We start from the raw sequence: 25,067 nt of genomic DNA, 5'->3' as shown, positions 1-25,067 counted from the left end.
TGTTTCTATCCTGGCTTGAACCGCATAAACAGGGACACAACCACATGGTAATTAACGCATAAAACACCACCCAAAAACATGAACGCTCCTAACCGTCGTAAGGGCCACTTATTAGGCTCTACAAAGATTTACTGCAAAAGTCTAAATAGGTCGATAAATATGCAGAGGGCATACATGTAAGCAAACAAACAAACAAAAGATATAATAATGATTTTAGCCGTACTCGGGTCATACCAGTCAGGGTTCTAATCCTGACTGGTATGACCCGGGGTAAGCCGCAGCGAAGCCCGTTCCGTCCCATCCGTACCAATCCCGTCAACGTAATTTTCGGTGTACGCTGGTGTAGTCTATAAGCGTACCTTGCATAAAATGTCATTCCTCTGCGTATAAGGGTAATGTAGTCATTTTATCACTGCCCTACATGCAGCTGCTTGTCTCCCAAACTACAATACCCATAGTCCCTAGTTCACATGCAACTTCTGTTGACATCTGCCGGTAGTCTAGTCGCACAGTGTTCAAGTTGTAGGCAGCGCTTTGGAAAGCTGAGCAGTTGAAGTGTAAGTTAAATATTGCGAATGGGATTCATAGACTACTTTGTCGTAGTTCACTTTATATGAATATATTAATATTAGTGACTGACTGTTAAAAGCGAATACCTAAAGACATGTAGCAGCCATCCTGACAGCCCAAAAACAGCTAGCAACACACGACTTACTCGACGATAGCTTTAGTCGTAATAGTCGCGCGAGAACTTATAAAAGTCAGACGTGACATATTTGCACGCGTCTAATTCTTCTGTTTGTGATATTTATGTTAGCCGCCTGACTTCATCTTATCAGTGACATTAAACTTCCGGGGAAAACGTAGAGTCGTTGGCGAATTGATAGTTTCTAGTATCCAAACCGGACACACTCAGTTCACCAAGCACTCTTATGTTTTCCAGATAATTTCATTACAACAATCTGATTTACTCTTCCACTGGCATAAGCGTAATTATTCGCAGGTACCATGACTACTATATAGGGATGACATATTTCCTTCAGAAAGTCAGTGGTTGTGTACACGTGTTACTTGTCACGACGAATAAAAATTCTTAAAGACGATGTTAATCCGCGAATGAAGTGCAGCCCTGTACATGGGATTCACATTAGACTTTGACTCCTTTCTTCAGAGTTCTCCTTGTACTTCGACCACTGTCAAGCTGTGCAATGTAGAAACAATGAAAATTCAGCTTATTGTTTTTGGTTGTTCGTCAGGTTGGTCCAGAAGAGCCATAGAAGAGAAGAACCAGTGCGAGGTGGAGAGCAACGGAGACGATGTCTCCTCCAAGACTCACAGACGCGCTTCGGTCCTTCTCCAATGTCAGCAAGAGGGAGGACTTCACTGAACAGTCCTATGATCTAAAGGTGAGACTTTATCATGGTGTTCTGGTATCATTAATAATAATATTTATGTTTAAGTGACGTTTACAATAATTAATTCTTCTGTCAGGAGCATACTGAATTCTTTTATTATAATCATATAATCATTGTGTGGCTCAGGAGGTAGAGTAGGTCATCTACTAATCGGAAGGTTAGTGGTTCGATCCCTGGCTGCTCCAGTCTGCATGCCAAAGTAGCCTTGGGCAGGATACTGAACTCCCAGTTCCTCCTTATGTATTCATCAGAGTGTGAAGCACTTAGACGTAGTAAAAGTGCTCGTATGAATGCAAAAGTGTTGTATAAGCACTTTGAGAGCTCAACTAGCGTAAAAAAGTGCTCGTCCATTTACCATGAAAAAGAAATGAAGCAAAACAATTCAACAGCACTGTTAACAAAGGTTAAATACAAAAAACTGATGTAATTTCATATTCTTATAACAGGCCAGTTCTTGCTCACATTACCTCAGAATTTTAACAAAATTTATAAAGACCAACAAGTTTAATTTTTAATGTACACTGCTCAAAAAAATAAAGGGAACACTCAAATAACACATCCTAGATCTGAATGAATGAAATATTCTCATTGAATACTTTGTTCTGTACAAAGTTGAATGTGCTGTGCTCATTATTGCACAATGTAAATATTATAATTTATAAAAGTGTGTATAGTGTATAGTATATAGTGTATAGTGTGAATTACTTTTTTTTATTTTTATTCTTCTTATTTATATGTGTGTGTATATATGGTTGCAGGTACAAAATACATTTCACTGTGCATTGTACTGTGTATAACTGTGCATGTGACAAATAAACACTATCTTAATCTTAATCTTAAGGCCTGGATTTGGAGTCACACACAAAATTAAAGTGGAAAAACACACTACAGGCTGATCCAACTTTGATGTAATGTCCTTAAAACAAGTCAAAATGAGGCTCAGTATTGTGTGTGGCCTCCACGTGCCTGTATGTAGGTACTTGGATAGACCCACTTGCGCATGCCAACAGTGTGTTATGACACCGGATCAAAAATTAGCAATTCGTGTTGACTTGCTCTGTGCTAAACGCTAAAAAAACCGGAACACCGCAGCTCCCGGTGTCCGGATATGACATCATTTTAACTGTCCGCCGTCGGGGGTCTCCCGCAAAGTTTATCCGGTTCAGATCCAGTTTCTCTAAAAAAAAGTTATAGCTTTACAAAGAGAGGTGAATTTTGACCCAATATCTTGCACCCTCACACCCCTCATACCACCAAGAAAACCGTTTATATCGATTATTTGGTCCCTTAACCACAAAACTATGAAGTTTGAAACGATAATTCGACCGCGCCGGTACTTTACTAGGCACCGCCTTTGCCGAGTGGCATTTGCGATGTACCAGGAATCTCTGAAAAACAAGTTTTATTATTTTTGATCAATGCATGAACTCATTTAATTTTTTTATCCCAAATATACAAGTTGTAATGGATCAGATTAATAAAAAAATCTAAATACAATTTCTAATAAATATATTGAAAATATATAAATAATAATTATATTAAAAATATATTAAATATAAATAATTTAATCTGAATATGATAAATATTATACAAATATGATAAATAATTCAATTTTCATTTTCTTTTCAGGATTATGATGAAGATAAAGGCGGCTTTTCATGTTCATATTGATAATTATGGGAATCAAGTTTTGACTTGTATTAGTAGGAGGTTTTACAAGTAATTGCTGGCTTATATGAGTCCATCAGCCTTTTTCATTTGCAGATTCATAATCTTTGTCAAATTCCCTTCAATTTGATATACTATTTGCTATATTTCGGGTATGTTCAAAATTTCACAGTCAAGGTTAAAGGTCCAGGTTAAGTGCCAGTGCCAGGGTCATAATGTAAATGCAATCCTAAATGTGATAGGTACCTGTGCAATTGCTAAGAAAGTGATTGAAAGTCTATTTGAAGATGTACTACGTTTTATTTCAAAATCATAGAATAAAATCAGTTTTTTCATTGTTTTACCATTAAAATGTATTCACGACTTGCCCCCAAATTTGCTGAATTAAAGTCCCTCTAGAATGTGAACCCCTGGTCCGATTTCCAAAAACTAAAGTGTTCTGTAATCTGTGGGAAGAGTTCTATTAATTTATCTTAGAATGGAAATCAAACTGAGAACTTTAAAAATTTATCCAAGTACCTACTGTATGACCTCCCTACAACGCCTGGGCATGCTCCTGATGAGGTGGCGGATGGTCTCCTGAGGGATCTCCTTCCAGACCTGGACTAAACCATCCGCCACCTCCTGGACAGTCTGTGGTGCAACGTGACGTTGGTGGATGGAGCGAGACATGATGTCCCAGATGTGCTCAGTCGGATTCAGGTCTGGGGAACAGGCGGAACAGTCCATAGCTTCAGTGCCTTCATCTTGCAGGAACTGCTGACACACTCCAGCCACATGAGGTCTAGCATTGTCCTGCGTTAGGAGGAACCCAGGACCAACCGCACCAGCATATGGTCTCACAAGGGGTCTGAGGATCTCATCTCAGTACCTAATGGCAGTCATGCTACCTCTGGCAAGCACATGGAGGGCTGTGCGGTCCTCCAAAGAAATGCCACCCCACACCATTACTGACCCACTGCCAAACCGGTCATGCTGAAGGATGTTGCAGGCAGCAGATCGCTCTCCACGGCGTCTCCAGACTCTGTCACGTCTGTCACACGTGCTCAGTGTGAACCTGCTTTCATCTGTGAAGAGCACAGGGGGCCAGTGGCAAATTTGCCAATCCTGGTGTTCTCTGGCAAATGCCAAGCGTCCTGCACGGTGTTGGGCTGTGAGCACAACTCCCATCTGTGGACGTCGGGCTCTCATACCATCCTCATGGAGTTGGTTTCTAACTGTTTGTGCAGACACATGCACATTTGTGGCCTGCTGGAGGTCAATTTGCAGGGCTCTGGCAGTGCTCCTCCTGTTCCTCCTTGCACAAAGGCGGCGGTAATGGTCCTGCTCCTGGGTTGTTGCCCTCCTACGGCCTCCTCCACATCTCCTGGTGTACCGGCCTGTCTCCTGGTAGCGCCTCCAGCCTCTGGACACTATACTGACAGACACAGCAAGCCTTCTTGCCACAGCTCGCATTGATGTGCCATCCTGGATGAGCTGCACTACCTGAGCCACTTGTGTGGGTTGTAGAGTCCGTCTCATGCTACCACAAGTGTGAAAGCACCACCAACATTCAACAGTGACCAAAACATCAGCCAGAAAGCATAGGTACTGAGAAGTGGTCTGTGGTCCCCACCTGCAGAACCACTCCTTTATTGAGTGTGTCTTGCTAATTGCCAATAATTTCCACCTGTTGTCTATTCTATTTGCACAACAGCATGTGAAATTGATTGTCAATCAGTGTTGCTTCCTAAGTGGACAGTTTGATTTCACAGAAGTGTGATTTACTTGGAGTTATATTGTGTTGTTTAATTGTTCCCTTTATTTTTTTTGAGCAGTGTATTTTTTTTCACTAGAAGTAGAAATACATTTTGTGTTTTAGAATGTGCTTGAACACAGTCAAACAAGACTGTGCAGCATTTATTTTTGAGAAAATTTAATACCTGGAAAGCAGATTTGCGCCATGTCCAAATCTGCTTTCCAAATGGTGCATTTTATTGAATTAAAAAAAATTATTCCAAAATAAATTTCATTATAGTGGATGGCTTTCTGAAAATGCTCTAAATAAGTTCAAAGATGTAATTCCTCCACTGTTATTTTCGTCAATGGCATGTGCCAACACAATGCAAAGGAGCTATCTAAACTCTGTTCCCACCAATGTAAATTATCTCATTAAAATTGGCAAATGGGTTATTTTCCACCTTGGCCAGGGCCTTCCTGTGAAGAGTTTGCATGTTCTCCCCGTGTCTGCGTGGGTTTCCTCCCACAGTCCAAAGACATGCAGTTACTGGGGTTAGGTTAATTGGTTTGTCTCTGTCTTAGCCCTGCAGCAAGCAGGCAGCTTGTACAGGGTGTACCCTGCCTCTTGCCCTATGACAGCTGGGATAGGCTCCCTGAAAACTATAAGCGGCAGAGAATGGATGGATGGATGGAGATTAGAACATACCGTAGGTATCAAAGGAACTGCACTGCAGTGGTTTGAATTATATCTAATAGACTCCAGATTGTTCATGTAAATTGGGAGTCTTCTTCACACATCAAGGTTAATTATGGAGTTCCTCAGGGTTCTGTGCTGGAACCAGTTCTTATTATAGATGCTTCCCTTTGGCAGTATAAAGTAAAATATGGTATATATTTTCATAGCTTTATCTATCCATGAGGCCATCAGTTAGTTAAACTACAGGAATGTCTTAAAGACATTAAGGCCTGGATGACCTCTAATTTCCTGCTTCTAAATTCAGATCAAACTGAAGTTCTTGTTCTCGGCCCCACAAATCTTAGAAACATGGTGTCTAACCAGATACTTACTCTGGATGGCATTACTTTGGCCTCCAGTAACACTGTGAGAAATCTTGGAGTAATTTTTGATCAGGATATGTCCTTCAATGTACATATTAAACAAATATGTAGGACTGTTTTCTTGTATTTGTGCAATATTTCTAAAATTAGAAACATCCTTCTCAGAGTGATGCTGAAAAGCTAATTCATGCATTTATTACTTCTAGGCTGGACTATTGTAATTCATTATTATCAGGCTGTCCTAAAAGCTCCCTGAAAAGCCTTCAGCTGATCCAAAATGCTGCAGCTAGAGTACTGACAGGGACTAGAAAGAGAGAGCAGATTTCTCCCATATCACTTCACTGGCTCCCTATAAAGTTTAGAATCACATTTAAAATACTTTGTCTTACATACAAGGTCTTTAATAATCAGGCCCCATCTTCATAGTACCATATTACCTCAATAGAGCATTTCACTGTCAGACTGCAGGCTTACTTGTGGCTCCTAGGGTATTTAAAAGTAGAATGGAAGGCAGAGCCTTCAGCTTACTGGCCCTTCTTCTGTTGATCCAGCTCCCAGATTGGATTTGGGAGTGAGTTCATTTGTATGGGTAGGGTCAAGGTCAAATCAGTACCTGCGATCATTTCAATTTAGCCACTAATTCAGCTATTACTTCTAATTTTTAAACTGTTTATTGCCAGGATAAATGCACTTGATGTTCTCCTCTCTTCTCTCATTCTAAATTTTCCAACTGGTTTGTAAGCATGTACTGAACAGCACTAGTAGACTAAGTGTACACGCTCGCGATCCCTAAAGACATACTCGGTAGCTACACAGTAAAATCTCATCGGACTAACCCAGTCTAACCCAGTCATCAAATTTTGACAAATGTGACAAAACAAAAGTTTACAATTTCTAAACTGTCATTGTGTTCTTAAAAAGGTCATTTAACTTCTCCACAGGCACTTGTGGGTGGCTGTAGCTCAGGAGGTAGAGCAGGTCATCTAGTAATTGGAAGGTTGGTGGTTCGATCTGTGGCTGCCCCAGTCTGCATACCAAAGTATCCTTGGGCAAGATACTGAACCCCAAGTTGCTCTCTGATGTGTTCATTGGGGCGTGAATGTTAGATAGAAAGTGCTTGCATGAATGGGTGAATGAGGACTGCTGCACATTTTGCAGACCATGCTAATGCTGCAGCGGCACATTCCCTTGTCCCAGCTTGACATTTTTTTTATAGCAGAAAATGTATTTTTAATGTCAAAATAAGTACTCTACATTTCAATCCTACATCTAAAAATGTGAGCACAATATATTTTTGGGGGAAATATAATAATTTTTACATCTATATATCTATAAGTTTTTTCCATTAATGGGTAAGTCCAATCCTGCGAAGATGAGCAACTGTCTAAAATATTTTCCACTTGTGAATATTCTTTCTCATTGATGGACTTCAGATTGCTTGTAAATGGCCTTGTAACCCTTCACAGATTATTGGGCAGAAACAATTGCTTCTCTAAGATCAATGCTGGCAATTCTATCAGTACACACCGGAATGAGACCAGAACTTCTGCTTTTATAGAGGTGGTCACACTTGTTGATGATAAGTTAATCAAGTGCATTTTATTAACAACACCTACCTACCCTGTGGAAGCAATACTTCAGATTTTCATGTCTGCATGCAGTCATATGAAAACTTTTTTCTTCATGACAGTAAATGATTGTGCATTATGAAATCAAAAACTAGTAATATTGCCTTCACATTCACAAAAGTCCTTTATATTGGAACACAGTCACACATGGTCCATCCATCCCTCCATCCATCCATCCATCCATCCATCCATCCATCCATCCATCCATCCATCCATCCATCCAACCATCCATCCATCCATCCAACCATCCATCCATCCATCCATCCATCCATCCATCCATCCATCCATCCACTTTTTCCGCTTATCCGGGGCTGGGTTGCGAGGGCAGCAGCCTAAGCAGAGAAGCCCAGACTAAGCAGATACTATACACAGCTGACTGAAACTGAAACTATGTAAATATACACAGGCATGGCAGTTTTACACAGTCACTACTGTGTATCTTGTGATGCAGGCTAAAATGTTGTTATTGGAGGCAGCTAAAGCTGAGGTAACTGTGCTATCATTGTCATGGTTGTTAGTTTCTGGAGAAAGCTCTTGTGACTAACAAAATAGGCTTAATAGTCTTTCTTGTAAAATGATGTTAAAGTACTGTGAACAGGTGCAGGGCCCCTTTGATGTGGGCTCAAAAGACTGAAAGACTGAAAGCTTACCATCTATAATGACAAAGTTCAGGCAAACAATTTCATTATATTTTCCAACCTTCAATATTCTGCAAAAGCAAAAATTTTAACTTAGATATCATTGAAACATTTCATATTTGATATCATCTGAAGCCAGTTTTTATTTTCTCAACTGATGTGATTTCAGCATGTTCGTTATATCACAGAAATATTTGAGCTTTGCTGACATAGGTTGCAAGTTGTTTGTGACACTTATCCTCGCATTTCCAAAACTCTTCTATAGCATGCCTTTGGAAAATGGATAATCTGTTTGTTGGCTCAACAGCACATGAGGTGGCCCGTGGCATTTAAATGGCTGCTGATGGCTCAGAGTAGCAATTTTAATGCTTACTGAACAGATATAAAGTTTGCTGGTGCTGGTAGTGAGAAATGGTTGGATTGTGTCCCAGAACTGTCAGCATAAGTTAAGAACACAAAGCACTCATCACGCTGGATATTAATTACACATAACTAAAATGTTTGAAATATCTGCTGTTGGAAATGAAAAATGAAAACAGACACAAAATTTCTGCTAGATATCTTTGGCAAGCCTCCTAAGATTAGATGCCTGCACTGGATATACAGTGCTGTGGAAAAGTATTTGCTCACTTCCTGATTTATTATTTTTTTCTATAGTTGTCACATTTAAATGTTTAGATCATCAAAAACAATTAAATATTAGATAACCTGAGTAAATACAAAGTGGAGTTTTTAAATTATGATTTGTTCTATTATTAGGGGAAAAGCTATCCAAACTTGGGCTGCAGCTATCATTTATTTTAATAATTGTGTATTCTGTTGATTATTCCATTGAGTAATCGAGTAATTGAATGAGAAATACTTTTGTCTTATTAATGAGCAACAATCAACATTCAGAAGAGGGAAACACAGGTCTTAAACTGAACCGTTTATTGGTTTACATTTTAGAAATGCAATGTTTTAATAGTTGAGCTGCATATATCATCTATCTAAAAAAAACCTTTCTTTGTATTTATGGGCCATACTAAAAACACATTTTTAAAGACAAACATTTTCTCAAATGCAAAAATAAATAAATAATAAGTACAGTAATGTCAAATACAACAAGGTATCCATACAACCTAAACTAAGGCATAAGATAAAATAGCCTTTACTCTGTCTTCTTTGAAGACTTACATCAGTAGGATTCTGACAGTACTGTATTTCCTTTAAGAAGCAGATTTGGTGTGTGTTTATGTGTATGTTTTTAGCGTGCGTGTGTGTTTAAGTGTGTGTCTGTAAGCCTTTAAAGCATATCAGCATTCTCAGAACGGAAGTTTATCCTGTGCTTTGATGCAACGTTTCCTGCTACAGAAAACAGACGTTCTGATAATAATTAATGTTAAATTCAGTATCTATCCCAACAGCCCCAGGTCAGTGACTCAGAATTTTACAGGCCCATGTATATTTTTACTGGCCTATGGAAAAAAAAAAACAAAAAACTTTTATTTTGAGAATAAAAAAAAAATATTTAAATTTAATTAATACAATATTTTATTTTATATTAATCTAAATCTGCAAAATAATGTTTAGACTCAACCATGCTTGTTGCTGCAATACACTCCTGTCCAAAAGATCAAGGTGCGAAAGGCTGCTGGTCCAGACGGCATCAGCTCCAGGCTCCTGAGGTGCTGCGCAGATCAGCTGTGTGGCATCATGGGATACATGTTCAACCTGAGCTTGAAGCTGGGGAAAGTACCACAACTGTAGAAGACCTCCTGTGTGGTACCGGTACCAAAGACCAAACATCCAAAGGATCTCAGCAGCTACAGGCCGGTAGCCCTGACATCGCATCTAATGAAGACCCTCGAGAGGCTGGTCCTCAACCATCTACGCCTCATGGTGTCGTCTTCGTTGGACCCGCTGCAGTTCGCCTACCGGCCTGGCATCGGGGTGGATGACGCCATCATCTACCTCCTGCACCGAGCTCTGACCCACCTGGAGAAGCCTGGAAGCACTGTGAGGATCATGTTCTTTGATTTCTCCAGTGCTTTTAACACCATCCAGCCAGGACTTCTGAGAGACAAGCTGGAACTGTCAGGAGTGGACCACCACATCTCCGAGTGGATACTGGACTACCTCACTGACCGCCCACAGTACGTGAGGACACAGGGCTGTGTCTCTGACAGGCTGGTCTGCAGTACGGGGGCCCCACAGGGAACTGTGCTGGCACCGTTCCTCTTCACCCTCTACACTGCAGACTTCTCCATCAACTCCCCACGCTGCCATCTGCAGAAGTTCTCTGACGACTCTGCCATAGTTGGCCTCATCACAGGTGAGGATGACTCAGAGTACAGACAGTGGACTCAGGACTTTGTGGACTGGTGCCAGCGGAACCACCTCCTGATCAACGCCGCTAAAACCAAGGAGCTGGTGGTGGATTTCCGCAGGCGCAGACCCACCACACGGACACCGGTGAACATCCAGGGAGTGGACATTGAGATAGTGGACTCTTATAAGTACCTGGGTGTTCACCTAAACAATAAACTGGACTGGACTCATAACACTGATGCGCTCTACAGGAAGGGTCAGAGCAGACTCTACCTGCTGAGAAGGCTGAGGTCTTTTGGAGTGCAGGGGACACTCCTGAAGACCTTCTATGACTCTGTGGTGGCATCAGCCATCTTCTATGCAGCAGTATGTTGGAGCAGCAGCTTGTCTACAGCTGAGAGGAAGAGGATAGACAAGCTCATCAGGAAAGCCAGCTCTGTCCTAGGATGTCCTCTCGACTCAGTGCAGGTGGTGGGAGACAGAAGGACTCTGACCAAAATAACATCACTGATGGACAAGGTCTCCCATCCCATGCATGAAACTGTTGCTGAGCTGGAGAGCTCCTTCAGTGACAGACTGCTGCATCCTAAATGCACAAAGGAGCGTTACCGCAGATCCTTCCTCCCAGCAGCTGTAAGACTTTATAACCATCACTGCTCCCAACAAAAACCACAATAGCCTACACAATGTAGGATAATATATAATATACTGTAAATAGTCCGGCCTGTTAAGGTTCAACACACAGGCACATCATGTACATTGTATATAGTGTTATTATTATTAGTAGTATTAAGGTTAATATTGTTTGTTGATTTTATATATATTCTTTTCTTAATAGTGTGAATTATTATATCTTTATTTATATTTATAATAACTGCGGCTGCTGTTACACCCAAATTTCCCCTCTGTGGGACAATAAAGGCTGTTTCTTCTTCTTCTTTCTTCTTCTTCAAAAGTATTTAGAACTGTGAGGCCAATCCCTATATTTTTGCTGGAGACTGAAAACATTTGGGTTTGACATCAAAAAATCGAAATGACACAAAAGATCAGCATCTTAGCTTTTATTCCAGGTATTTACATCCGGATCTGATACACACTTCAGAAGATAGCAATTTTTGTCTGAACTCATCAATTTTTCTTGTGAGCAAAAGTATTAGAACAGATAAACTTAAAATAGATTAAAGTGAATAAGAATTAATATTTAGTTCCACATCCTTTGTTTACAGTAATTGCATCAAGCCTGTGACCCACTGACATCACTAAACTTTTGCATTCGTCTTTTGTTATGCTTTCTCAGAATGTGCACAAGTCACTGTCAAAAAGATAGCAAGGTCTTCAGGGCATGACCTGATGGTGGGATATTCTCCTTCAGGATTTTCTGGTAGAGAGCAGGATTCATGTTAAATATATTACAGCAAGTCATCCAGGCCCAGAAGCAGCAAAGCAGCCCCCCGACCATCACAGCAAACATCTTCAAGATGTTTTTTGGCAAATGTGAGTCACAGCTTTGTGTTCTTTTTGGTTAGCAGTGGTTTTCGCCTTGGAATTCTCCCATGGATGTCATTTTTTCCCAGTTCCTTTCTTATTGTTGAATCATGAACACTGACTTTGTGAGGGCTGCAGGTCTTTAGATGTTGCTTTGGGCTCTTTTGTGACCTCTTGGATGAGTCGTCATTGCGCTCTTGGAGTAATTTTGGTAGGTCGGCCTCTCCTGGGAAGGATCACCAGTGTTCCAAATTTTCTCCATTTGTGTTTAATGGCTCTCACCGTGGTTCACTGGAGTCCCAAAGCTTTAGGCTTTCCAGAATGATAGAAGCCAGTGGCTTTGTTTCTCAGCTGTTCTTGATATGATGCTTCGTGATATAGAACCTGTCTGCTTTCACTTTGTCAGATGAATCTTCGTCATGTGTCACCCAAACAAACACAGAATCTCTCAGTATATGATTTCACATTAGGTCATTGTGCTAGACAAAACGTTGTACATTGATCAATTAAATTAACTTTAATCTATCCATTCATTTTCTACCACTTGCCTCCATGTGTTAGGGGTCAGCAGTCTAAGCAGATATGCCTTGACCTCCCTCTCCCCAGCAACCAAAGAGTGTTTATGTGTTAAATCTGGGTTAATTAATTTTTTTGTACACTTGGGGACAGCATTACAAGGCATCAGTTTAGCCCTGACATGTTATTTTTAGTCATTTTCATGGTTCCCAGGACTGCACTCGTCTGGACAGAGATCTCAGATGTTATTCCTGGAATCTGCTTGAGCCACTTTCCCAGTTGGGGGTCACTGCCCTGAGTGTTCCAATTACACGGGAACCACTGTTACCTTTGCCTTCCCACATCCTTTCTAGCTCTTCTCTTAGCCCCCCTCGAGCTTCTCATGTTCCTTTTTCTTCATGTGCCCACCGCTTGCTATTGGAACGTCTATCACTACGGCTTTCATCATCTGCTTGTCAACCACTACGATGTCTAGTTGGTTAGCCATCACCAGTTTGTCCATCTGGATCTGGCAGTCCCACTGGATCTTAGCTCAGTCTTTCTCAACCACCTGTGGGGGCGTATCCCACTTTGACCTCGGGACTTCCAGGTCATACTCGGCACAGTTGTTCCTGTATACTATGCTGCCCACTTGGTTATGGCGATCCATGTATGCCCTGCCTGCTAGCATCTTGCACCCTGCTGTTATGTGCTGGATTGAGATGCTGGGGCATCTCTGCACAGCCTGCACCTGCGGTCCTGCCTGGTGTGGTAGACCCCAGCCTCTATCGATCTCATGCTTAGAGCTTGTTCCTGTGCTGTCATGATTAGTGACTCTGTGCTGTCTGTCAGTCCAGATTTGTCCAGCCATTGGTAAGATTTTTCTCAGCCACGTCCTCTATCTGCCCATGGTATATGTCATGCAGGGGCCTGTCCTTCCATGATGGTTCCTGTTCCTGTCTTTCTTGGGTTTCTGCTGAGGTACACACCAAGCATGTGATCATTTGTGGCCATCTTCCTGATGTATTTGTGTACTCGTAGTGCTTCTGATACTCACTAGTACTCGGCCTCCTTCTTTCCATGTAGTGTACAGTCTCAGGGTACTGGATTTGGGGTGACACCCTCCATGCATGGTAAGGAGCTTTCTTATCCTAATGTCAGTGGCTTCTATCTCCTCCTTTGGTCAGCTTATTATCCCAGCAGGGTATCTGACAACTTGCAGGGTGTAGGTGTTGATTGCCCAGATCTTATTCTTCTTATTTGGTTGACTCCTCAGGACTTGCCTTACTCTCTGGAGGTACTTGGTGGTTGCAGCTTTCCTAGTGGCCTCTTTGTGGTTCCCATTTGCCTGTGGGATTCCAAGGTACTTGCATCTGTCTTCAGTGTCTGCAATGTTGCTTTCTGGAAGTGCAGTTAATTATTGTAGGGTCTTTACCTTACAATATAAATCACCTCGAGGTGATCTCTTTGTTACCATCCAACTACACTTCTCCAGCCCAAATGATGTTACGATGTCATTTCTGTAGATCCTAGTTGTATGGATCAGTGAATCGATATCTTGTTCACTTCTGGCATGCAGCTTTATGTCCTCAATGTAGAGTAGGTGGTTGATGTTTGCTCCATTCAGTAGTTGGTATCCATAGCCAGTCTTGTTGATGATCGAGCAGAGGGGGTTCAGGCCTATGCAGAACAACAGTGGGAACAGAGCATCTCCTTGGTGACTTGAACAATTAGCCTGAAGTTGGCCTCTAGTGTTGTTTTCCACATCCCCATTGAGTTCCTGATGAAGGCTCTTCGTATCCTGTTAATCTTGTATAGTTCTAGGCATTTCAGGCTCGAGGATGAGGCATCGAGGCAAAGGCCAATTCCTTTGTATGTATATATTTTTATACATTCTGTTTTTTGTATATTTTATACATTGTTTATTTTCTGTATATTTCTTGATTATACTAGACTATAATATTTTTATTTTTTATTTTAGAGAATTTGATTTTCTATTGCATGGCACTGAACAGGAGTGGCCCTCCTATCTCATTGTACATCCTGTATAATGACAATAAAAGGCATTCATTCATTCATTCATTTATGGACCCCACTCATGTATTGCGCCATTTGCCTATTCATCTTAGCTATTATGATGCCTTACAGGAGTTTGCGTGTTGTGGTGAGGCAGGTCATTGGATGGGACCATTCCCTTCTTGGGATCCTTGGGAATCAGGACCGTCCGGCCTTCAGTCAGCCAGTCAGTGTGTCTTTGCCTCTAGCAGTTGGTACATTTGTGCTGCCAGGTGGTTGATAAGTTGGGCACTGGAACAAGTAGTTTTTTTCCCTAATTGAACTGCCAATTTTTGCTGATTCTTTTTCTAAGAACTATATATACAAGCAAAAGTCAACATTTCTTAAATCCAAAATATTAGTTTCATAATTAAACCAATTATTAAACTTTATACAATTTCACTACAACTGGGTGAAATTTTTCTTTTTCTTCTTCTAAACAATCATTTATTTCCAACAAGCATTGGTCATGTATTACATATATTAATAATGTATATTTGTGCTGAACTAACCTCTTAATGTCAAAGTGGGATCTCTGATGGTTTTTAAGGGCCAGCAAGTTGTAGAAGGGTGCTAATGCTAATTAGCAAGCTAATGCTAACTGCTAAATACGGCTCCTGCTTGTTAATTATTAGATTGATAGAGTGATAATTTTGCATATAATCCAGAAGAGTTACACTTATATATCATGCATTTAATGTATCCCAGAGTGCCGTTACTTCCACTAATGGGTTTTCAGAAATCATGTAAAAAGGATATACAACCCCCCCCCCCCCCCCCCCCCCCCCCCAATCCAGATGTTTTATTGATCAGCTGCTGAAAGCATTTCATACATTTGAATATCAGCCACCTGTAGTTTTTTCTTGAAGGCGTTTCACAGCTTGACTGGTGCTGAAATCTAATGTTTGACTATGGCTTTCTGAATACAAGTAGATAGATAGATTCAACTCATTGTCATTGTGCACACAAGGCACAAATGATGGTTCCAGATCACTCATCCATCTGCGGCGCTACTGTTAGGCAATGTGGTTTAAGTGTCTTGCCCAAGGACACAACGCAGCAACCTTCCGGCTGCAGGGCGAGCGCCTACCCACTGCGCCACTGCCACAAGTAGGGCTGCAACTACTGATTATTTCAGTAATTGAGTATTCTATCGATTATTCCATCAATTAATCAAGTAATTGGATAAGAGAGAAGGTTTTGTTTTAACAATTCATCTGCATATTTTAACTTCCGTACTGCAGATGTGTCTTTGTGTGAAACAAGGTGGATGGAGCAGCTACAAAGTTGATGGTGACCTGTCCACGATGTACCCTGCGTACATCGTGGACAGGTCACCAGCCGGTTCCAGGGCTAATATTATTTTAGGGCTAAAAAACCCTTAAAAATCTCAGTTCCTCACCATGCTCATTCAGGTAAGTTTAATAGAAATATTGGGAAACAGTGTTGTTAATGAGATATAAGCACATTACTGTTAACCAAAGGTAGGTAGTCATTTAGAGATACTTGTGATCATGAGAGTAGTGAGTGCTGCTGTTCTTTTTCTTGAAATGTAATTGCGTATCTCCCTATGACTCATTAGGCCAAGTGTCTGAAGAGACAGGAGCTGTTTGCCAGAGAAGGCCTGACGTGGTCTGAGCTTGTCCGTTTCTGCACTGAGTACCAGGACAAAGCTCAGCAGCAAGCTGCCAGTCAGGAATTGAAGAGGCTTCTTCTGGCAGCCAAACAGATTGGTAATTAACTATCTCCTCAGCTGTAAATCCTTCGTCTCTCAATCTTATTTTCTTGTGTTTGTGTTAAACTGGTGAAAACAATCATAGAAATGACAGAATGCTTGTTTGTTGTCTGAAAATTATTTTAAACATTTAACCTCATTAAAATTCTAAAGAATTAATTTCTGTCTGCTATGGACCATGATTAGAAATTAATCTGAGTCTAAAGTAGAGCTGGGCAAAACGGACCAAAAATTATGACAATATTTTTGTTATATATCTGTGTATTTTCTGCAAAAGCAACATGTATGATGTCGCAAACACTTTCAATAACAGATTGGTGCAACAACTTAGCAGTCTTATGCCACGCAGATGGTTTATAGTGAGGTTGTATGAGGTTCTGATCTACAGTCAGTGTTACCTGTAGAACATGGCAGCAAACATGCCACCAAGCAGACAGGAGCACCAGAATCTCAAGCCATGTATCGCTGTGTATGCAGTCAGCAGTAATAATGAGTTTAGACAGCTTAAAGAATTAAAATTTTTTCCAGAATAGGACATTTTCACTGCTTCACCTGCATTAGACAGCTCTTCACAACAAAGAAGTGAAGACATAACATTCCCCCAGTCTTTACTGACAGACACGATCATTTTCCCCTGGGAAAACACCGGAGCTGTTCTCGTTCACGTATCAAAGACAGTACAATAAAAAAAATAAGGAGTTTCTGTGCTGAATTGGTCTTCATTGAAAATATTTGCATTATGAAACAATAAATAAGCAATATATTTGTGTTTTAATAAAACAAAATTGGGCGCCGGGGTGGCTCAGTGGGTGAGCAGGTGACCGACCATGTGTGCCGTATGGCTGTGGTGCCGATGGCCCAGGCTCACGTCTGAGACATGGACCTTTACTGTGTGTCTTCCCCAATCCCCAAATACACCATCTAATAAAGACAAAAGTGTTTATTTTTATTTGATATCAGATAAAAACAAACACAACTTCAACATTTGATCAGCTGTCTTTGTACAATTTAAACTTAAATTCTTTATATTTGGTTCTTAATTACATTTTTATAGTTTCCAAACCTTTGTGAAACTGGTGTAATGCACGGGAAGAAAAATAACTAGTATCCATTAATTGTGCTAGAAGAACAAGTTATTTCATGTTTGAACCCACATGTGTACAAGAAGTCAGTGAATTTACCAAAATACCTTCTTGAGCTTTAGAGCAGCTCGTCCGTGTGGAGCTTGGAGAAAGTTTTACTGGTAATTCTTAGAGAAGAAAACCCTCTCACAATACATCACAGTGTGTATGCTTTATCAGACGTTTTAGAGCTAAATCCAAAAACGTGCTATACTTCTAGAGAGAAAAGGTGCTTGATAGCATGATGTGCAATCTCCACGCCTTTATCTTCCAATTTACCCGTCAACCTCTCACAAAAACCTGAGGATTTAAATGAGCTTTTATCTTCATTCATGGAAGTGTTTCTGTTTGTCATCCACAGTCAAGACTAACAGTATATGTTATAGTGATCCTCTTCACTGGGTTATATGTTGAACCTGCCTTCAAACTGTGTGACTGGATGCAAATGAAAAGTTGCTCTTAAGAACACTCTCAAGAGGATGAAAGCAGCCGTTCTGCTTGCTGTGTGCAACAACAAGCCTGACGCTTTTAGACCATTTTAATTGGTTTAAATCCTTTTCATCTGTTTTCACTTTCCCTCTCCAACCTTCTTTGCTCTATTCTCCCTCTGTCCTTCTGACATTTTTTCCTCTAATTGGACAATTACCCCGTTTTTCTTTTTTTAAAGTGCAGTTCTGGTAAAGTATGTATTGTTTTGGAATTTTATTTAAATGAGGTGCAGGAACCTTAAACAGTGAACTCATGTTTAGCCTTTCCAGCTCAGTTCTCCTGACTCTTTCTAGAGCTATTAATAGTGCTTGGAACAGATTTAATAGCCATCTAAAACAGCACTGCTCTCTAGGTGCAACTAATGGTAACAGAAAGGGTAAATGGTGATTGTTGCAGGAATCCTAATAATCATCATCTTTAAAACGATAATCACTACAACAAATTTTCCCTTAAGTTGGAATTTCTGATTTCTGCTGGAGTCTGGTCCACTCTTTGCTTTAAGGAAAAGTAGGTAGACCAGGACCCATAACTAAGAGGGCAGCTAGCTGACTGCATGGCTGTTTCGCTGCCACCTCTTAATTCTCATTAAATTACAGATAAATTTAGTCTGTAAATGCTTTTCTTCCAAGAGACAGTGATGCAAGTTAACATTACTGACAGAATCTTCTCTGCATTAACTCAATAATAGTCATGCCAACAGTGAAGCTGCTAAATAAACTGTAAACTGATATTTATTTGCTATCAGGAGCACTGGTTAGCACTGCCTCATGGCAGGAGCTTTCTGAGTTTCGTATCTCCTGGTTGGCTGGAGTTTTTCTGTGTGAACTTTGCATATTCTCCCTAATCCTTTAAATTAAACGACTAAAATGTGAATGAAATGCAGACTTTGAGATTTAATTAAAGGGGTTAAAAGTTTTTCTTTAACTGTTCAGGATTTACGGCCCTTTTTATACATAGTCCCCCATTTTCAGAGGTTCAAAAGTAATTGGACAAACTAAGAGTGATTAAATGTAAAAGAATTATAAAGATTGGTTTTAATACTTGGATGAGCATTTTTTTTTTTTGCTGTCAGTGACTATCAGCAACCCAATTGAACATCACCAAATGCTGTTTCCTCCATTGAGATGCTCTGCCTTTGCTGCAGCGGCCTTCAGTTGCTGGTTGGTTACTGGTCTCTCTGTCTTTGGTTTTGTCTTCAGTCACTCAAAAGCATGCTCTGTTGGGTTGTGATCCGGTGATTGGCCGTTAAAGAGTATCTTATTTATTTACCTTTAGAAACCTGTGGGTTGGTTCACAGTATGCTTTGGGTCATTATCCATTTGGTAATAACATTGGTAGGGACGTGAGTCCAATTGGTTTACGGGGTTTTCGGTGATGAGTCAGGGTCCGGTGCAGTGCTAATTACAGCCATGGAGCAAATATTGGTAGTGACATCTCCCTACTGTCCCTTGCTAATCATGCCCTGTGATTGGTAGAGACATAATGGATGTTATTAGATATTGATAGGGACGTGTCTCTACTGTCCTTACCTAATTCTACGCTCCTGATTCCAGTCAGGTTGGCCCGTTATAGGCCGGAACAAACAGAAAACATGTTCATCTTCAGACTAAATCAGAATTATTCAGCCCGACACAGCAAATACTGGTTATACTGGTTATACTGGTTATGGCCAGCAACGCTGCGGTGTTTGTGATGCGGATGGTGCAGATACCATCTTGCAGCACATCTGTGTTAATTACCTTGTGGTCATGTCCCAGTACAGTGCGGCTGACAGGGACTCTTTTCCCTCCTCCTTTTTTTAATTTTCCAGCGTGAACATATTTGTTTCCACTTGTTTGTTCATTCTCTCATGTCCATTCCAATACTTTTGGCAATCTCCCTACAGGAATTTGCTGGCATTTGTGATTGATGCTATGATTATTATTCCTTATATTGAGAGGATTATTGTTATTCTCTCACTGATAAAAACTCCAGGGAAAATCAGTCAGAAGTGCACAGGAAGAATCTGTGGTGCCGAACGGGGCAATCAGAATCGTTGCAGGCTGCATTGACGTGTAGTGTTGTTACAGTTCTCGGGAGGCTTATGTCAGGTTATGTCAAAAAAAAAAAAAAAAAGAACTAAATTGAAAAGTGTGCTAGAATGTAACCTTTTCTCTAAGGAGGGGAGAGTGTGGCAATAGCCTTTTTATAGTGGGGAAACCACCCTCACGTCATATACAGTGCTCACGTACACAGCCCCTAAATCACTTAATCACAATCCTTCAAAAAGAAATGGTGCACCCTTACTGGTGTGATTCGCATTAGGAAGCAGCCAGTCCATCCAGTGCCCATTGCCAACCTGTTAGCCCTTGACACAGCGTGTTAAGCTCAGAAATTGCATTCTAAAGATTTTCTCTGACTGTGCATGAATCCTGGAAACTGCCCAGGTTTTAAATCCTGGAGCATCTACCACTTCTGTTTTGGAATGGGAGGTAATGTTGGCATCCCAGCATAAACCTGTTAACAAAGATCCTCACTTAGTAAGAGAGTTTACCCCCGAATAAATTCAAGGAAGAAAAATTTGCTGAATTTAACTCTTCAGTCTCGTACTCTGAGAACTGCTGGAAATAACCTGATATAAAGACGGAGCATTTGGGGGAAATTGAGTGAGGAGCGACACAGACTGTTTATATGTTTTACTGCTGTTGATACACTGAACACTTTACTGAATTGCACTGACATGTGTGTTACTTCCTGTTGTTTTGAACATTGTGGGCTTGTGTGTGTACTGTTTGTAGGGACTGGTTTAAGAGTCAGTTTTTTTTGTAGGGTGGCTGTGATAGAACAAAAAACTATATTTATCAGACTGAGAGTTGGCCATGAAACTGCTTGCCGGTCACTTATCCAATTAGATTTGAGCTTCTGAAAACGGACTATGTATAAAAATGGGTGTAATTCCTAAACAGTTAATCTAATGCTGTTGTTGAACCTCTTGAATTAAAGTCTGCACTTAAATAACATGATGATTATTTGATTTAAAATCTACTGTGGTGTTGTAAAGAAGCATAATTATGAAAAGTGTAAATGTATAGACCTAACTGTAAATGCCAGTCTATGTATAACCACTGCAATAACTTCCCAGTGTCAATGTGCTGTGCTTTGTTTAACAGTGAGTACCGAACATGGCCAGGCGGTCATTGAAAGTGCGGCTGTCTTTCTGTTTGAGACCTTCCACAATAAAGACCATGTGGGTACAGAGGAGACTCGGGCCATTAAACAGATGTTCGGCCCCTTCCCATCATCTGCAGCTGAAGCCTCCTGTGCCTCTGTGGCTCGACTGGTGGCTCTGCTCGGTGACTCCCAAGTGGAAGACTTTCTCCAGAGCCAGAGCTCCCGTCGCAATCTCGAACGAAGCTCCACTTTCGGACGCAACATTGCCTTTTCGTATGATTGTTACCCACTGGACCCACTGGAGGACTTGCCCTTTTCTGGTATGCAGCAAGAGACTACAAGCCTAGATTTTATCAACTTTTTTAACAACCATAAGAGCGAGAAGAAGGGCATCAGTGAGGGTTTGCTCACCACAGGAAGACCCCTGAGCTCTGGGGATAGGTCTATCCTTCGAACAGAAGTAGATAAGTACCTGTGTGGAGGCAACATGATGTCATCCAACCCAGAGGAGCTGTGCACCTCCCTGTTCGAGATGCTGGCCTCACACAGGAGTAACGATGAGCTGCAGAATGAGGTATGTGTCATTGGCATAGTCTTATTCATATGGCCTTCAAGCCTTCACGGGCCCAATATTAGTGTTTCATGTTAACATTAACACAAGTTAAATTAGAATCATAGAAGGAAAGTAACACAGGAACTGATTTAGGTGCTCACTGCAAATTGGATCCAACTCATGTGTCTTGTGTCAATATTGAAGGTTTCTGTAGTTTTTTCATTTGCCTGAATTTTTTGGGTTTTTTTTTTCCTTTTTGGTCTCACACATTACGTGAGAATCTTCACTACAGAAATCAGTACCATTCCCCCCTTTTTCATTATCCTCCCACTCTATATAAAGTGGGAAGACATTGTTGTCACACTGTCCATCTGTCCAGGCATCTGTCCATGAGGTTTTACCTTTCTGTAGACTCCAAAACCACAAGGAGTTGAGCCATGAAATGTGTTCTTTACTCTTCAAAGATGTGCAACACAAAGTTCATAGTCCTGGATGTTTAGTACCCTTTGTACGCTTTGGCTGTATTTATCCGAAGTAAAACACCGGGACACGACCAAGGGGTAATTAACGCAATGCAGTCGCTCAACCATAAACGCAGTAATAACATCAGCCACTTACGTAGGTTACGTCGTAGCAGCTGAAGTCTGAATCGGGGGAAGCTGGAGGAGGAGGCCTAGGGGAGAGGGAGGTCTGGGCTCCACTACTCAGGATGCTGCCCACAATGCGCCACATTTTTAAGTCTCAATTTATTCATTTTTCGGATGTTATTTTCTGATATTGTTTGCAGTAACGTGTTTTCATATAGTTAACATCACTTGATTTTATTTATTTTTTTCTTCGTTGTTTGGAGTGTAACGTGCAGCGTTCATAATGCGCGGTCCTGCACAATTAAGCAGCATTTAAAGTACGATTCATCATAGAAGAACATGATTAATGGTTTCAAATGCCTTTGTTTAGACAAACATGTATCAAAATTAATTAGATATTAATTGGATTCTTAGTTTTAGACTAGTCAGTCTAATTTTTTCCCCCTTGTTTATTTGGCTAATAAATTAGTCACCAGGAACATCCCTACTTATGATTACAGTGATATTATCAGGGCTGCAATGATTCCTCGAGTAACTCAAATAACTCAATCATCAAAAAGTCGTCAGTGCAATTTTTTTGCTCCGTTTGATCCATGAAGCTGGTGTCACCATGTAAGTGTGAGCGTTTCACCCACATTTGCGACTAAAAATAGACCTGCAGTAGAAATGTATCAAGGAGCATGTATGTGAATAAAATGTATTACAGCCCGTGTAGGTCCCAGTTTTACAACAGAAAGGCTGATAACACAACAGCAGCAGTGTCTGCACACACGCTGAAGCGCAGAGGCGGAGCCGTTATGAGACAGTGAGCTCAGGTGCAGTGAAAGAAAATGTTTTTCTAGCGTCCAAAACAGCAGCGCTTATTCCTGTAATCACTTTACTGGGAAACAGCTGGTCGTCAAACCAGCTGTTCAGCAAGGTCTAAGGTGAAGAAAAGCAAACTTTGTAGCTGCTCCCATTCACTGCCGTTTGTTCTACACAGCAAGAAACTTACAGTACAGCTACAGAAGTTAAAATAAAGTATGCAAATGAACTGGAAACTTAGTCTGATGTTTGAATTTAGGCAGCTTGATGAAGGCTTTCTGTCACAGTGAGACCTGCAACAAGCAGAGGTGAGTCTAAAAGGGGACGTGTGCACTAGTCCATATTTAGAAACATTGTTTTGTGGTTTCAGATGAATAGATTATAGATTTAGAAAATATAAATAAAATATTAATATTTAAAAATATAAAAATAAAAGCTCTTTTTTTTTCTCTCAGTAAGCCTTTAAAAATATACATGGGCCAGAAAAACTCCAAAGCCACAGACCAGGACTGTTGGTTTGGACACTTAATTATTATTAACATAAATTATGAGCATAATTTTTTTTACATTTGCACTTTGTCCATTTTCTGCAGCAGGAAACATTTCAACAAAGCACAGAGAAAACCCCACCTCTGAGAACGATACGCTCACTTCTCTTGATGCTCTTTTAAGGGCATACAGACTCACATACACTGACTCATACACTAGCACACTTAAACATGCAGACACACACACGCACGAGCACACACTGAATTTACCTCATCCAGGAGATACAACACTGTCAGAACTGTTTTTTGTGTCCTAGTGAAGGAAGAAGACCTTCCAAGAAGACAGAGTGAAGGCTTTTTTATTTCATGCCTTAGTTATAGTTGCATGAATACAACCTTAACTGCTATTATATTTGACATTGCTGTACTTGTGATTATTTTTGCATTTAAGGAAATATTTATATATAAATATGAATTTAATATGGCCCATGAATACATTGAAAGGGTTTAGCTGTATGCAGTCAAATTGTTAATACTGCACTTTCTATAATGGAAACCAATGAGCAGTTCATTTTAGCCCTATGTAGTCACATTCCTGTGCACACAAGTATAATATAGTGTGAATACCTTGTAAGTATGCATTATATCTGGCTTATTGTTATAGATTATATAAATAGGAAGACATTATGTAGTATACACCCTTGTACAACAGTGCAGTATGTATTTTCTCAAATTTGTTTCCCATGGAAACTTTGTGTCTGTTCTAAGATGTGGTTACCAAAGAGTATTTGTAGAAATGTCAAAGATAATCACAGAATATCAATCTCTTACAGCATGCTTAAAATGGTTTTGATTTAATGAGTATTGTTAATACTTGAAATGTAGTTTTGTTGGAATATGTATTAGATCTTGACTAACCCAGGTGTGACTAAAAGTATTTGGATAAAAGTTTAGGCCAAGGCCTCCAAATTAGGGCAAAATAGTTTAGCAGAAGGTAGTAAGATGTCTGCTGAAGGGTTTTATATTATGAAACGGGGCTACAGTATACCACAGAAATCCAGACTTCTACATTTATTTTATATTGTCATTAATTGCAGGAGGATATCCCCATGGGTGGGTCTCGTTTGACCCGCCATAGATATTGTTCACACTGCAGCCAGATTTAATTTGTCAAATCAAACTTTCTGCACTGTTTCCTGCCAGTGATCTAATCAGATTGGTTTGTACAGATTCACCAATGCAACAGTGTCTTCATTTGTTGTGATAAAGATGCTGATGTCATTAACTCTTTCACTGATGACTTGGCTTTAATACAATTCAGTTCAATTTTATTTATATAGCGCCAAATCACAACAAACAGTCGCCTCAAGGCGCTTTGTATTGTAGGTAAAGACCCGACAAACACCCAAGTATGAGAACTGGACGTACCTCATTTAAGCCTATCAAGAATAGAATCCGTCCTCTAAAGAGCCATTTCAGGGTTTTTCAGCTTGTAACAGAGTAACGGAGCATTCCTACTCTTGATTAAGACCTGATAGAGATCAGTAGGCAGTGCCAGATCCTTTTGATGCTGAATTTAAAAATGAGTAGTCGGCTTTCATCATGGCATCATTTCTGCGATGTAACGTTTGACCTCTCCTAGTGTCATGTTTATTATCCTGGGACACC

General features: G+C 40.4%; 1 protein-coding gene across 1 annotated transcript in view; it reads left to right on the top strand.

Moving 5' to 3' along the window:
• Window positions 1-460: 460 nt before the first annotated feature.
• ascc3 (activating signal cointegrator 1 complex subunit 3) overlaps window positions 461-25,067 on the top strand; it is a 218,877-nt gene continuing 194,270 nt past the window's right edge. Inside the window, exons 1-4 of the mRNA XM_030724721.1 lie at window positions 461-557; window positions 1,257-1,406; window positions 16,055-16,205; window positions 20,967-21,541. Coding sequence (XP_030580581.1) covers window positions 1,317-1,406; window positions 16,055-16,205; window positions 20,967-21,541 — 816 coding nt within the window. The 5' untranslated portion in view covers window positions 461-557; window positions 1,257-1,316. The remainder of the gene's footprint in view (window positions 558-1,256; window positions 1,407-16,054; window positions 16,206-20,966; window positions 21,542-25,067) is intronic.

This window comes from Archocentrus centrarchus, unplaced genomic scaffold (genome assembly GCF_007364275.1).
Source record: "Archocentrus centrarchus isolate MPI-CPG fArcCen1 unplaced genomic scaffold, fArcCen1 scaffold_40_ctg1, whole genome shotgun sequence".
In the NCBI taxonomy this organism is placed as follows: Eukaryota; Metazoa; Chordata; class Actinopteri; order Cichliformes; family Cichlidae; genus Archocentrus; species Archocentrus centrarchus.
Note: the sequence above shows the minus strand (reverse complement) of the source record. Positions and strands in the feature narration are given on the sequence as shown.